At 46.4% G+C, this 16,613-nt stretch overlaps 1 protein-coding gene across 6 annotated transcripts in view; it reads right to left on the bottom strand.

Annotated features, from left to right (window-relative positions):
- Positions 1–16,613, bottom strand: part of LOC120240623 (BEN domain-containing protein 5) — a 1,403,952-nt gene that overhangs the window by 42,796 nt on the left and 1,344,543 nt on the right. For all 6 annotated transcript variants that reach the window (XM_039245389.1, XM_039245392.1, XM_039245387.1 and 3 more), the window contains exon 11: positions 15,322–15,484. In XM_039245389.1, coding sequence (XP_039101320.1) covers positions 15,322–15,484 — 163 coding nt within the window. The remainder of the gene's footprint in view (positions 1–15,321; positions 15,485–16,613) is intronic.

Here is a 16,613-nt window from a genome sequence, read left to right as displayed (position 1 = left end):
TGGGTAAGTTAACAGTTTAAGCCAACATCTTCTCACTTGCAGGACAGGAATGGTGGCTCCTTCATAAGGCTCTGGGAGAATTACATAAGCTAATAGAGCACTTAGCACAGTGCCTACCACATGGTAGGCAATTCGTAAATATTTTCCTTCATTCAAGAGCTTTCCAACTTTCCAAGACTCAGATATCTCATCATGCTTTAAATGATGTGTGTTCCCAGAATCCCAGAGACATCCACTGGCACATATTATTACTAAACACTTAGGCAAAGGGAAGTGAGTTTGGGATTTTCCAGCCTGCCTTTACTGCAAATGAGTAGGGGCAGACTCAAGTCACAGTTTCCTTGTGAGAGGACTCAGAATAAGAATCTCCTCTGCTTTCAAACTAGCCTTCTGGTTTTACAGATGGTGTGGATGATTCTCCATCTAGATAGGAAGTCTGAACTCCAACTTGCTGGCCTCCCAACTACCTCCTCAGCAGGACCCCTGACCTCCTGGGATGGCCATGAAGTGATCACTCAGAATTTTAATGTGTGATAATAGCATCCCTTACTAGGAGCTAGTCAGGGTGTTAAGTACTTACATATGTTCTCATTTAACCTCACACAAACCCTAGTGGGGGGAGGGGGTAATACCATTATCTCTATTATCTGGGTAAGGAGTCTGAGGTCCCGAGAGGTGAAGGAATTTGCCCAAAGTTGTACAGGGCTTAAAAATGCCATAGCAAGTATCTGGAATCAGACATGCATGACTGCAGAGAATGTGGGCTCCTAACCACTGAACCACACCGGCTCAGATACATACAGTCCTGGTCCTTGCCTGAGTCTGGACTGGTTAGAAGTCCTGGCTTCCCTGTAGCTGGACTGAGAGACGCCACATTCCCTGAGGATGGTATAGAAGACGCAGCCTGTGTTACTGTAGCAGACGGCTGCAAGTTTGGAGCGAGTTTTGGGATTGTGCCCTTGGTTCTCATTAGGCAACACTCTGAGAGGCAACCTCATGATGCTGGTGCTGGCACGTGTGGGAGGAATGCTTAAGAGGCCAGACAGAGGTCATTCCTCCCAACGTGGGTCCCTGGGTGAGAGGTTTCCTTAAGAGCTCAGTGCCAGGAAATGCTTTGTGGTGCTTTATTGAGGCATGTGCCTTTGTTGCAGTTAGCACATATGGTAAATAAATGAGCAAGCAAAGTAGAATAGCTAGCCCTCGGACACATACACCAGGATGTCATGTGGGGCCTCAGGAGATGACTCCTTCCTCACCACAAACCTTCCCCATAGGGTGCTCTGGGAAAAGAGGCTCCCCTTGATATTTTCACACCCTCTGGTTGTCCCTAGCTCAGTTCACATGCCCCGGATCACATACTTTGTCAAGAAGCCACTCTGCCTGCCGCTGTGGGAGAGGCAGAAGACAGAAACAGTGATCCCTGAAAGACAGTTTCTTCCAGGTGAAGGTCAAGTCCTTACTTTTCTGAAAAGCTCCATAAATGGTATTTGAATCTGAATCTGAACTGAGGTTTGAGGAGAGGAGGAAGAGGAAGGGGAGAGGGGACAGAGGACTGGAGAAGAAAGGAGAAGGACAGAAGGGGCCAGCCTGCACGACAGGGCTGCTGGAAGGGGAGGAGGGGAGGGTGTTCAGAGGCCAGCCTCGGGCATCCACCTACCTGCTCAGCCCCTGCACAGGCAGAGCATTGAGCACTTGCTCATGATCCTACGAATGGAGAATACTGGACTCAGATGTGGCTTTGGGTGCAAAACATTTCCACTTTTTGCCACTATTTGCCTTAAGTCAGGAAGGGAGCTAAGGAGGAAGAAGAGAGAAAGGAAAAGTGGGAGAGGGGGGAGGAGAGGGCGGATGGGGAGGAGGGAAGAGAGGGCATACTGAGATGTGTGTGTGTCTGTATATATGTATATGAGAGTGAAATAGACAAAAAGAGAAAGAAAAAAATGGAGAATGAGAGGGAAGAAGAAAGAAATGGGTGGGGAGGAGGGATGTTCATGGGGAAAGGAACCTGGGAGAAGTGAAGGTGATGTGCACCCCCCTTCGCCCCACCAAGGGGGCTCAGGCTCCCCTCACCCCTTCCCCAGCTCAGATCCTAGCCCAGACAAAGGACCTGGCCTCCCAGTCCTCTGCCGGGAGGAAGCTAGACTCTCCAAGGCAGCCATGCACCCTGGGGGCCAGGAGAGGGCACTTCAACCTCAGGCAACAGCAGCAGAATACAGCTGGTTGTCCCTGCCGAGCAGGCAGCAGGGGGCGGAGAGCCTGGGGGGAGAAGCCAGCCGGTTAATCAGGCTGGCGGGTTACCAGCACCTCTCCAACGCAGCCAGGTCCCCACACACATCCCTGTGGACACGGGACTGGCAACGAAGTGGTTTGGGTCTCCCTCTACACTAGCCCAGCACGGCTCCTGCCTTCCCCCTGCCCTGACCCTATTCCAGATTTCTGTCCTGAAGAGCAACATGCCTCCAACTTCCTTCCATGTCCCCTCCTCCTCCCCTTCACCAAGAATCACTCCTTCCATGAGTACAGGCAGACTAATCTTCAAAACCATTCCTTACACACTATGCCCTTTGATTTACACAGCCACTCACAAAGTGGACAAGGCAGGGAAAATGGGAAACTGAGGCACAGAGATGGAACATCAGCGGTCTGACATCACATTAAATAAGTAAAAATCACTGTACTTTTCAGTGGTTACACTCCATGATGAGAACCCAAGTATCTTGGCCGTTTACTGTGACACTGCTCCAAGACCAGTGTCAAGGAAGGCTTATGTACATTGTCTTTGAGCACCTAACTTTGTTCCAGACTGAGTCTTGGCCTCAGTCACACATCCTAACTACAGACCAAGCCCTGCCTGAGCATTAATGACTATGTTCTGGTAAGAAGTTTTGAATTATGCACATGAGTACAGATAATGGAGTCTGAATCCACTGGGGTATCTGAGAACTCCAAACACTTTTAAGAGGATTGCTGTTTAAGAATCTTAGGAATCCCTTAAGCATCTTAAGGACCCTTCAAGGAAGTTTCCATCAAACCTCAAGTCTGCACTGATTTCATCTTTTCCTGATGGCCCAGAAATTTATTACTTAGATTTCACCCAATTCAGTACTTGACTGGTAACAGTAATAATAAAGCTATCATTTATTGAGTGCCTACCATGTTCCAGGTGATCTATTAGGCACCTGAGAATTTTTTTTATGTTTCCATCTACTTGAAACAACCCTATGAGGTAAGTTTCATAATCATCATTGCTATGAAAAGGCAAAGTGAGGCTCAGAGAGGTCAGGCCACTTGCCCAAGGTCATACGACTAGTAAATAGCAGAGCTGAGATCTGTACCCAGGTCAGCCTGGCTTTAAAGGCCATATTCCTTTTCACCCTACTACTGCATAATGGCATCTGTTACATCTCAGCTATTGTTAGCTCCTCGGCCACATGACTGGTTTCTTTAAAGAAACTGTCCTCTAGAGGGGTAATAAGGTTTGGACTTGATATCAAAAGAAATAAATCCAAGCTCCTGGGAGGGCATTGCTCTACCACCTACAGACTGACACAGGCCTCCTTCATCTGACTCTCACTTTTCATACTTCAGGAGTTGGGGGCTGGTTGTTTCTTTGAGTAGGCTCTCAGGGTCAAAATGTACCTCCCTTGTTTATAAAACACAGATAATAGCACTCATCTTTCTGGGTGTTTGTAGGGGATCAAAAAAGATGATGGCTCTGAATGCACTTTATATACTGGTAAGTGCTTTTCACTTCCTGATAGTCTACTCAGGGCTCAGCATTCTGTAGAAGTTCTGTGAATACCACTGTAAAGATGTTTTTGCTTTGAACTGAAACCTAAGCATTCTCTGTCTCCTCGAGTCTCTCCACTGACTCAGGGCAAAATCTGCATAGAATGAGATCAGGTCCAGACCCTCAGGTCTCTCCTCCTCCCAGCCACCACCCCCACCTCCTGCCTCTTGAGACACATCAACAAGCCAAGCACGGCCACAGCCCTGGCTAAAGGCCCTCGTCTCACACAGACTTGACAGCTGCCTCTTCTTATTGGCAGGACATTTATCATCTTGAGGAAAATATTGATGGATAAGAACCCCAGACAGGCAGCGTGTTTCACTGGGCATGCAGCCTGCTGCTTAGGAAGTGAGATTTGAGGTGCAGGGTTTTCTGGATGAAAGGGAAGGTTGGTGGTCCTGTGGAGAATGGCCCATGCTCTCAGGGGTTTGACAAAATACAAGGGATGACTGTGTCCAGTACATAGTAGATGCTCAATAAAGGAGTTAGACCCAGGCTCAATAGGCTCTTAGAATGAGATCTGGAGGTTGGAGGCCTTTGGTCCAAACTCTTTTCCAGATAGGAAAGTGGGATCAGGGAAGGCTAGTGACTTGCTCAGTATCACATAGCAGGTCAATGGCAGAGACCATATTAACAAAGTCCATGGCTCATGAGTCTCCCATGGGAACACTGACCATTACGCGAGGATGCTACCAGGAGATATCCCAAAACCTCTGGTCAGATGGAGTAGTCTCGGAAGCTGAAACTCTGGGTTCCCTAGGGAGTCTGGAAGAAGGGGATTCCCCTAATTACATGCAAAGCCATTCCCAGGGCACACATCTTTTTAAAGATGAGAATGGGAATAAGGCAGGGTGGGTGTGTTACTTGGAGAGGTGTTGGGACATTGGTCTGTGCTGCGCTCTGTCTCTAGCTGCCCGAAGCCACCACGTGCCACGGCACTCTCCCCGAAACCACCTACTGGTTCCCACAGCCCTCTCTAGCCTCATTGCCTCTTACTCCCTACCTTGCACCCCAAGGCCTAGTTTCATCCAAAGGAGGGAAGCAGCTCTCCCAGTGCTCTGGACTCCGCACACGCTGCTCGCTCGACCTGCCAAGCCCTGACATGGTCCCTTCCTTACTCCACCTACTCCCACCCCCAGCATCCCCAAGGCTGGGTTTGATGCTCCTTCTGGCCACTGCCTGTGTCCCCCTCTGTCACAGCACTGTGCTGCGGTCACTCTCCTGCCTGTCTACCCCACCATACTGGGAACTTCTCTAGGCAGAGGCCATGACCACTTGGCCCTGCCTCCCTAGAAACCAGGCCAGACCCTGGTGCATAGTAGATGCTCAGTGAATGTGGCCCTGCCATCTTCCACATAAAGCTTCAAGATGATGCTGGCTCCCACTGGCTCTTGTTCTGACCTCTAGGGCCACATAGAATGGATCTAAGGGTGCCTGGGTGGCTCAGTCGGATAAGCGTCCGACTTTGGCTCAGGTCATGATCTCATGGTTCGTGGGTTTGAGCCCCGCGTTGGGCTCTGTGCTGACAGCTAGCTCAGAGCCTGGAGCCTGCTTCAGATTCTGTATCTCTCTCTCTCTCTCTCTCTCCGATCCTCCCCTGTTCATGTTGTCTCTCTTCCTCAGAAATAAATAAAACATAAAAAAATTTTTTTAAAGAATGAATCTACTCCCTCTGCTCCAAGACGACTCTTTAGAAATTTGACCAAACCACGGCCTCCAAATGTCTTCTTTCCAAGGAAGATATTCTCAACAACTCGACAAGTTCTTCCTAAGTCATAGCTTTGTGTAGGGTAACCAACCATCTTGGTTTGCTTAGGACCATCCTGATTTTAGCCCTGGAAGTTCCTTATCTCAGGACACCCTATGCCATAGGCAAACCTGAATAGTTGGCAAACCTTGTTTTGTCTTCCTTTCTCATCTCAGTCCTTCAGAGGCATTGCACCATTTTTCTCAATGTCCTGTATAGAGTGGTGGCCAGAAATAAACACAGGGCTCCAGGAGTCCAAAGACACAGCAGAGCAAAGAAAGGCTAGCACCTCCTTGCTCCTGACTTCTGCTTCTGTTAATGCAGCCAGTCAACATCAATTTTGGCAGGACAGTATGTGGTGGATGTAGGGGTTGATACATTTGCCTTATTGACCAATATCAAGCTTAATAGTGTCAATTAAGATGCCTTGACCATTTTACTACACAGAAAACCTCATTTTCCCAAATCAGTACTTTTCAAAGCTGTTTTTGTTTTGTTTTACACTAAAGCCAGAAATTGTTTAACACCTTTTTTCTTAATATTGCCTAAGCCCTCCAAGTGTTCCGGGCATTCATCCATTCAATAAGTATTTATTAAACACCTACGGTGTGGCACATGGTCCCTCTCTTTGGCCTTTGAGCTGGTCAAAGTTAGGTGCAACTCTGCAACTGATTTGAACTGATCTTGGGTAAAATTCTTCCACTCTGGGGGCTCTCCCCACATTTGTAAAAACAAGGGGATGGGAACACAAGTAAGTGTGTGTGTAAGTGTGCAAATGACCAGAAATATAAACAAACAGGTTCATGTTACTTAAGAACCAGCCAGGATTTTTCTGACCATCAGCTAACGGCCATAACCCTGAAACAATATCAACTTTCCTTATCATCAGCTTGGTTTCCATGGAGTCTCACAGTGCTGCTAGTGAAGGCTGACAGTTATCACCATAAAGAAACCTTACAACTTTGTAATTTGTAGCTCTCTGCTGTCAGTAATATTAACAGCATTTCGAATTATGGCTATAAACTTGACAACAGCAGATAAAACCCTTAGAAACCTCATTTGTGGGGATGAGGAAGGATGGGGGAAGGTAATAACATTTTGGTTTTCTAGCTCTGGAGAGGAGGCACGCTTTGATATGGAGGTGGGAGGCAACAGGGCAAGCCCTCCAAAAGGCAAGGCGGCTCAGCCCAGGCACTGCAGAGGGGTGCCTGGGTGACATTTGGGTGATCAGGGATTACAGACATGTCAATGCCAGAGGCAAGGGTCATAGAGAGCAGGGCTACCAGATGGACAGGGCTGGCTGGTAGGTCCCAACCTTTGTCGGGTTCAGGAAAGGGCTTTTGTCCTACAGGAAATGGGAGGGAATCTGGGCCAAATGCAGAGCAGGGAGGAAGGTGAGACAAAGCCTACCAGGCAGGATTGAGAGAATAACTCTGGGCACATTATTTGACTTTTCTGGGCTTTAGTTTCCCTACTAGAAAATGGAAGTGCTTATCGCAAAGGCCAAAAATGAAATTATTCTTTTGTGTCTGTCTGTCTGTCTGTCTGTCTGTCTGGCTATCTATCTATCTATCTATCTATCTATCTTTTATCTATCTATCTATCTATCTATCTATCTATCTATCTATCTATCCATCCATCCATCCATCCATCTATCCATCCATCCATCCATCGATTCAGAAATCCTATGTTTTCATCTTCTAATTTAAAGATAAGTAAATTTGAAACCAGAATGGGAACAGATCTTTCCAAACCAATGCAATCCTCCAATACAGGGATCCTGACCCGTCCATGATGTACGTCACAATATCATTATTTTTACCATGACTACTGCTACTATTAGCCATTCATTCATTCAGCCAGTCATTTCAGTAAGCATTCATGTTTAAAGATCAAATGGTAGTCTACATCTGCATGGAGGAGAAACAGAAACTCACAGGCCTGAGTCCAGTGTTGTCTTCTGTTCCCAAAGCCTTCTGATTTAAGCATTTTTTGCTTATGAATTTTAACAAAGACTTGATCCTGGGTGTGACAATCAGGAACTGGGAAGTACCTAGGTATTGTACATGCCAACTAACAGGTCAGACCTGACTGCTGCTTTCTCTTCTGTCTAAAAAGTGAAGTTTGTCTTACCAAGAAAGAAAACCCAGGGAATACCCATGCCTCCTACCACCACACTCCCTCCAATAGCCCCAATACACACTTCTATTCTGATAATTCATCTGAGCAACACAGACCACATCACCCATTGTTCTATTAGTGAGCCAGCTACCAGATGTTGGTAAGATTGCTTCCATTTCATTCATTAATTCATTAATTCATTCACCCATCCATCCATTCATCCATCCATCCATCCATCCATCCATCCATCCATCCATCCATCCATCGGCATTCACTGAGATTCTAACTAGTATCAGGCTTTAAGCCAGAGAGATGAAGTGATTTAACCAAGGTCACACAGCTTTATAAGGGAAGCAAGGGGCAAAAGGCCACACTAGAATGGGAACCTTGATTCCCAGTATAGCATTCTTTTCTCCATCTCATCAAGGGGAGTCTACCTTGACTGTGCACACCAAGAAAAATCCCTCCCTTCATTATGACTCTACAGTAACTTATAGAAAAACCTAATATGACCCTGTCCAAAGCTCAGGCCTCTCTCTAGAACTTCAGCCTCATACAGCTATCTGCCTAATAAATTTCTCCATTTGTATATCACATGAGCCTCCTATACTCAATACATCGCAGAGCTCAAAATATTCCCCTCTTCAATTCTTTTCTCCAGTTTAAGTGATTGGCCCCACCATCCACCATGCTATTCAAGTCAAGAAAATTGGATATCTTCCTTGACTTCTTCTTTTACCCCCACACCCAAGCAATCACCAAAAATACTTAATCCTACCTGTTAGATATTATAACATGTTCCTAAAACAGAAGTATCTGTGTCTTGATTTTAGCTGAGATCCTAAGTCTATAGCTACTACCTTTCAATGTGAGGTATGAAATCACCAGGCAGGACTTGCAAAGGGAAACCAGAAAGCCTATTTTGCAATCTTTAGCTCGCCTTCAGACAAGAGGGATACTGGAGGGTATAGTGACCCAACAGAAGTGAACCACCAGATCATCAGGGACTGAGGAAGGACCATACACAACTGGCCTGAGAGGATGGACTTGGCCAACATCAACAGATATCCAGCGCAAGGGAAGGTATGTCTGAAGAAACTAATGAGGGCTTGCTCATGCAATCTCACAAAAGTACCCATCACCCAAGACCTTTCCTTTTCCTTTCCTACTCTCCTTCATCCTGTTAAATCTTGGAGGGCTGAACATCTTGGGTTAGCCAGATGGGGAAAAAGGCTGCAAGGCAAGCTAGAGAAACACAAGTCACCTTGAGTTTATTTGAGACAAGTCTGAGCTAGAGGATGGAGTGGTTTTTACTTTGAAGAGCTTTGATGGCTTTGACTGGACCAGATGTAGTTATTGCCGAACTGAGACTCTTTTGTGACAAGAGTTAATTAGAAAACTTTTAATTTCCTGAGAGTTATTAGAAAGTCATGGGGCCTGCCAGAGTTGTATGTGTCTAGATCTAGATCTATAATCTATATACATCTATCTGCAGAGTCAATGAGTGACAAAAAATACTTTATAATAGCACCCTGTGGGCACTGCTTGCTCAATGTGCCTGTTACATGGTTCTCATCTGCACCATCTGGCTCTACCTATGTTTCTTTATCACCTCCTGCTTCTGGCACAGCCCCAACCACTCTCCAATACTCTGGACACACATCCTCTCTCTGGCATCAGGGCTGTCCCCTGTAAGTCTACCTCTTTCAGGAAGATTCCTCCCACCCCTTCTCTTACCTGCGTGATTTTTGTCCTAGAGGTCTAAGACTTAGTTTTTCTTTCTTCCTTCTGCCTTCCTTACACTCCCAAAGGTTAGGTGACTCCCATGTGCTTCCCTGACCAGCAGAACTCCCCTCTGCCAGAGCATTTACCCTCTGATGCTGCTGTATCTACCTTTCTCCCTCCTTCCAAACTGTCTCCTCCTTGAAGGCAGGGCCTGTGCCTTATCCATCTATTTCTAGTGTCTAATGAATGAGTGTTGTTTGATGGACATGTAAATAAATGACATCTTTAACGTCTGTTGCATATTTCAGAAGACCCAGTGCAAGGCTTGTAGAAGGCTCTGAATTCAGACCAAGCCAATTAACTGAATTCGATATCTCTGCATCTTCTCTGGGCCACGCCAGCCATGTTCTTCTTCCAGAGCCAACATTTTCTGATTTCAAGGTGCCCACAGCTATAAGCCTGTGCAGAAACTAGTCTGCTCAGGACCCAAGGCCTCTGCTCCCAGTGTTTTTCTCATCCATTATGTCAAAGAGCTATTTCTTTTAGCTTGTAACCAGACCATAAATAAAGGCCAGAGAAGTTCTGGCTTTTTTATGATTCCAGTTTAGCCTTTCTCTCTCTCTTTTCTCCTCCTCTGCCTCCTCCTCCTCCTTTTCCTCCTCCTCCTCCTCCCTCTTTTTGTAAATTGTTTGAACAGAGCATATTTATTATTTGGCAGGCCAGTAAAATGTAAATAGAGTTTGCTGAAGAATGGTCCAAAATTCTCAGGAATTTATCATTTCACAACAACAACACAAGCAACAAACCACAGGAAGGAAAGGCAAGGGAGCTAATATTTAATGGCGCTGAATGTGTGCCCAGTGACTTGTCTGCATTCTTCCACGTAACCCTCAAAACAACGCTGTGAAGCAAATAATATCCTCACTTTATAGATGAAGAAACTGAGGTTCAGAGTGGTTACATAACTGGGTTAGGGCCCTCAGCTAGAATGATGCAAAGCAGAACTGATACCTAGGACTCTGATACCAGAGACATGAACGGAGACCATTAGCCAGGGCAGAAGCCTCTAGGATGTCCCCCTTTTAGATTATGTTAAAAGTTATGAGTCTTTCGGGGCACCTGGTGGCTCAGGTGGTTGAGCATCTCTTGATTTCGGCTCAGGTCATGATCTCATAGTTTGTGGGTTTGAGCCTCATGTTGGGAGCGTGGAGACTGGGATTCTCTCTCTCCTCTCTGTCTCTCCTCTATTCATGCTCTCTCTCTCAAAATAAATAAATGAATTTAAGCAAAAGTTATGAGTTTCCTTCCAGAAAATGAACAATGCGTCTTTACTCAGCTTGCATAAATCGCAAACAGTTCGTCGGCTTTTCTTGAAGCCCGTCCATAAGCCCCTCAGGTAAGAAGCCTTAACTAAAAGAATGAAAGTAGCTATGGGCTTAGCCTGACCAGCTGTCTAGCACACTTTTGTATTGATTTTCCCTATTAGATTGAACTTTTACACTCATGGAATCACTCCATATTAAGACTCTCTAAGCAACAGAATTGTGGATTGTTAATTTTATAAATTCATCTAAGCATGAAATTATAAAATTTTAGATTTTAGATTTCAGAATCAGAAAAATTTTAGATTATCAGAGCTGGATAGAACCACAGTAGAGATCAAGTCCACTCATGATTTCATTCCATAGCTCTGACAGGTGGAAGTACTAGACAATGAGGCTAAGAGACGGACAGGGCTTGCTCAAGGTTACCTAGTAATGGTGGTGGAGTTAAAATTCAAACTCCGGGTGCTGAATTCAGAGCCAGATCATCAGGTGAAAGCCTCACCCAATAAAAGGAAAGCCATGCAGTCTGCATGGTGATGGAGGGGAGGGAAGGGGGAGAAAAATGTGGGCAGGGAGAAACATCTATTGAGTACCTATCAGGTGCCAGCAGTGCCTATGGATTGGAGATACACTGAATCATTTTGTTTTCCCAAGAATCCTGCAAAGTGAATATTATTACTATTTTTTATTTTACAAATGGGGAAATTGGCTCAGACTGGTGAGATAACCAGTCCAAGGTCACATGGCAAGGGAAGCATCGGTGACTGTGTCCATTGCTGTATTTCCCTGATGGAGTGGAGAAGGGAAGTCAGAGAACAAGACCCTGATAATTTTTAGCTGGTGCTTTTCCAGGGAGAAAAATAAAGCTGACAAATACAGTTGTTCTGGTGAGTGGAGAGGTAGACACTATTGTGGGGCTGAGTGAAATACCTCTCAGTCCCCCCCTAGCCCTTGTCTGGTCTTACTCTCTCACTCAGCATGCCCTGGATAACTAATGCATCCTGCACGTACCCTGATGCTGAGAAGGGCTGCTCTGGATGGTGGCCATGAAAACTATGGGAACTACATACTCCTGCTCTATGAACCGTTGGTTTTGTGAGGTAGGGGCCCTCAACTGTGATGACTCCACCGAGACTTTGCCCCACGAACCCTACCAACACAGCCATGGTCTCTTGTTCTAACAGCCCCTTCTTAACATAAATGCCGTTCCCCATTCACAGTCACATAACCTTTATGATGTTTTAACCAACAGTCACTTAATATTTAAAGCTGACAGTGCAATGCACATATACATGATTTCATTTTAACTCCTTGCAGCTCAGTGAGGTTAAGGGTTCTGTCCTCCTGTTACAGATGAGGACACTGAGGCCCAGCCAGGTGGCGAAACTTGCCGAAGGTGACACATCTAGCAAGTGGCCGAGCCAGGATTCAAACTCAGATTTTTTTTTACTTGAAAATCTGTTCTTTACTTAATGCCACACTTCATGACTGTCTCTATTTAATTCCCATAAAGGGGATCAGGAAAGCAAAGGTTTGGGGCCCTCTGTGAAGGTGAGGGGATCACCTTGGGGACTTGCTGAAGGGCGCTCTCTGAGATGGCGCTGGTGCGGGCATCAGAATCCAGGTCTCCTGACTTTCAGTCTGGAGGACACTTCCTCCCAGACCGTATTGCCATCGCCATCAGACTGTGTAATTTCTCTTTCTGATCGGGACACAGAGGAGGCAGCCAACAATGATCGAAATCCGTCTGCCTGAAGTCTCCCTCTCATATGAGAGGAGACACACGTTTCAAACAAGAACCAGGTTAAATAACTCTCGTGTGCTGGGCTGGGCTGGCTTCCCTCGTGCAACCCCTGGGTCCTCTTCTTGAACTCAGATGACAGAACAAGGAAGGTGGCTCTGATAGCACTCTGGTCCATTTGGCTCGTGCACCACCTCACCATCCCCTCAGAACTCCTCCCAGTCACTAGCTCCTGTCCCTCACTGACACCCCCGCCCAATCACTTACCAAATCTACATGTACGTAGTTCCCCATTCTGCATACTCCCTGGAAGCACCCAGGTTTAGGCCAGAATCATCTCCCACCTGGACTGTCAGTGCAGCCTCCTATGCGCATCCTCGCCCACCATCTTGGCCCCCTCTGATCTATTCTTCCCACTGTAGCCAGAGTGGTTTTCCACCGTGGTGTGAAACCCTTCTATTATAGCTCTCAGTTGCCTTCATATTCAAGTTCAGATTCCTCACAGTCTGCCACTTCAGTGTCATCTCTTGTATCTGAAGTCCTACAGCCATTCTGGACCACCTTCTTCCTCCTACACACCTTCCTTCTCTGTCTGCGATGTCCTCCCTCCAACAGACCCCAGCTCAGTCTGGCTAATTTTTACTCAGACTTAAAAACTCAGCTTAGATGTCACTTCCACTGGGAAGCCTTCCTTGACCTCCCAAAATTGTGCTTGGGACTCCTCCTTCTCCCATACAAAGACATCTTTGTCATTAATATGTTCACTGCTACATCCACCACACTTAGACCTTATCGTAGCTTCTGGCAGACATTCATATGTACGTGTTAAGGAAACGTTCCTCAGGGCTCTCTGGAATTCCTCCACTACAGGACTTAACCATACTTTACTGTAATTGCCTCTTTCCTTTTCTGTCTCCCCCAAAGCTTTGTGAACCAGGGACTGTGCCTTTTTGCTTAGTATTTTACCCTAGGTGCCTAGTATGATTCCTGGCATGTACTGACAGCATGTTTATTTTGATGCATGAGAACTAGGTGTTGAAGAGGAAACCTGGGCCTGGGCCAAGGGAGGGGCATTCTACTAAGAAACACATTTACTTCCAATACAAAAGTGAGTGAGGTGCTAAGAAAGCACCTCTGACATCAGGAAGTACCTGCAGACTAAGAGCAAGCCTCCTCTGGAGGGACCTATGGCTCACTGGGAACAAGTGTGTGGAATTCCCTTTGGCGCACATGCTCGGATGCTTCTTCAGGCCACCCCGTCTATCTCCTTTGCCACAACATCAGGGGAGAACAAAGTAGGTGCAGTGCGGAACGCCTCTTATACACATATTACAGGCATTAGCAGGTCCTGGGGAAGTCATGGGCACACACTGAGTGTGTGTATGAGGGGAGGGGCAGTGTGACACATAGAGGTGGCCAGGGTCCTCTGCCTTACAGCAGAGCCTACTCCCTTGGCCTTTCGAGGACAAGTAGTTAGTAAAGCAGATTTCAAGATGACTGTCTCAATCTTGGTGACTGCAGGGAAGGGACTCTCAGTTCTTATGATCCCTCCAGTGTTCTACGGGATCTGGAGCACTGCTCTAACACCTGGCTTACCTGCTGCTCACCCTTCCACTGGTTGCCAATCGCTCTGCCTCCCATGTTCTCAGCAAGGTAACTGGACCCCCCAGGGCCACTAGGCTGCAACTGACTGGGTGGACTAGTCCTGAGTCATGCCACGACCAGAAAGGATGCTTTCCTGAACAAAATATGGCAGGAACTCTGTGAACACTCACCAAGGGTCGAACAAGCACTAAAAGGAACACTTCTACTTCTAGGGAGAGAGAAATTATATATATATAATATATAATAATATATAATATATAATATAATATTATATATATATAGTTACTATCATCCCTTTCCTTTCTCTTCCATCAACTGTAATGCTTTCTCTAAGGAAACTAAGTGTTAGGAAAGGAGAAATGGGTCAATTCAAAAACAAAAGGATAAAGGGAAGCAAAAACTGTCACAATATGTCACAATCCTTATGCAATGACTTTGACATTAGAATCAATACCCAGGAAGCTAGAATGACTAAATGATCCCTAGAAATTCAAGGAAGCTAGAAAGTAACCTCTAATAATTTCATTATGACAGGCGTGGGGGCTTTGAGAGAAACGGTATGAGGAAGCCAAGAAGAAAAGCAATTTGGGGAAGGAAATGTCAAAGCAGAGAGAAAGATGTGCAGAGGATGGGAAGGAAGGCAGAGAAGGCAGAGGGGAGGCACAGGGAGAGAAGGAGAGGAGAGGAGGGTGGGGAGAAGAGAGAAGCCAGGAGGGAGGGGATATAAGAAGTAGGGAGAGAAAAACACAGGACAGGAGTGGAGAGGGAGCTAGGAGGAGAGAGAGAGGAGGAAATGGGTGCAATGAAAACTGGTGAGCAGAGAGAAGAGAAAGAGGGCACAGGCATAAAAAGATGGGAGGTGAAAAGACAAGATCTAGTTTTACATGTTCAGGGTTAGAAGGAGGAGTCGAGACCACCCAGGTCTTCATCAGTAACCAGGAGGATGGTCATTCTCCAGCCTATGTGCTTACATACCTTAGCTGACAGAAGACACTCCCTTGTGAGGGTGTGAAGGAGCCAGAGATGGGAGCAGCAGAAGGGCATAGCGGAGCCAGTAGGGAGAGGGTGTGTCCTTTAGAAGGGCAAGGGGAAAACAGGACAATCCAAAGATGCCACCAGCATAACCAGCCTCCATCCTCACTCCAGAGCCTAAGTCCTCACCCAAGCTAGACGCCGGATTCCTGCCTGCCCATTAAATCTTGCCAGACCTGGATACTCGCGGTCAGATGCAGGCCGGCCCAGGGCTGGGGGGACCTGCCAAGGATACAGGCTTCTTCAGTGTAGGGCACAGCAGCTGTGGTGCCCCCGATGATGTAGCTGTAGAAGGAGACCTCGAGGGTGTAGCAATAGGAAGTGTGGTCCAGTAGCCCACCGAGGAAGCGACGGCCGGTTCCTGCTTTCACGGCATCCCGGTTAAAAGATGTGCTGGACTGGGAAGGACAAAGTAGGGAGGAGAGAATCAGAACCCGGCACCTGCTGGCTATCAGATTTTGGATCTTACTATGCCTCTGGGTCTCAGCCTCCTCATCTGAAAAGTGGGATATTAACCACACATCACAGGATTATTATGGGGACTGATTACATAAACAAACAGAATTAAATGAAAGCATCCAGCCGAGTTCTTTGGATAGTAACTGCCATTTAACAAATATTTGTGGGGATTTGAAGGGGGACAGATGGAGCAAGGAAAAGTAGACACAGAACAAGAAGCAATTATGTTGTGATGATAATCAAAATGAAAATTTGGGCAATGCTTTCAACTTTGTAATGTTGCTTCCCCACATGGCATCTCATTTGTGCTTCAAAATAGCCCTTTGATGTAGGTGTTGCAATTTTGCCCCTCTGGGTGAGAAAACGAGGCTCACAGTGATGGAGCAAGCAAGTGATACAGCACAGATTTGAACCAGGGTCTAAGTAGCTCCAGATGACTTGACACCCCTTCACAGTGGCCCTCTCCACCAGGGGCAGCTGAACTCCAGCCCAATATCACCAGATGTTAGCTGTTTCTCCACGATGGTGTCAACTTCACCCACAGAGGTGGACAGAGAGAGGACAGAGCCAGCAGGTCAACATCTCAAGTCCTCCGTTCAAGGACAAGTGAGATGTTGGGAAACTTGCCTTATTTGGTTTAGCCTCAGTTTCCTCATCTGTAAAGTGGAGGTAATAATACCATCTATTTCACAGAACTGTGAGGGTAATTCATCTGCGGTCAAAGGACATTCCCTGCTAACCCACAGAGATCTAAGGAAATAAAGAGACCGTGGTTTTAATAAGAGAATGTGTCTTGTTCTGCAGGGAATAAGAGAAGAAGGAAGAGAGGAAGGAAGAAAATAGCAAGACAAGGCAGATATTTAGAGACACATTGAAAGGAAGAGAAATTGTATGTGTCCATGCACATGGGTGTGCACATGATGTGAGTGCATGTGTGAATTCTGAGGTAAAGCAAGGGATCAGAAAAGTAGAACGTCGGGGTGTCTGGGTGGCTTAGTCGGTTAAGCGTCTGACTTTCGCTTAGGTCATGATCTCGCGGTTCGTGGGTTCGGGCCCCGCGTCGGGCTC

This window comes from Hyaena hyaena, unplaced genomic scaffold (assembly GCF_003009895.1).
Source record: "Hyaena hyaena isolate Hyena2069 unplaced genomic scaffold, ASM300989v1 scaffold_257, whole genome shotgun sequence".
NCBI lineage: Eukaryota > Metazoa > Chordata > Mammalia > Carnivora > Hyaenidae > Hyaena > Hyaena hyaena.
Note: the sequence above shows the minus strand (reverse complement) of the source record. Positions and strands in the feature narration are given on the sequence as shown.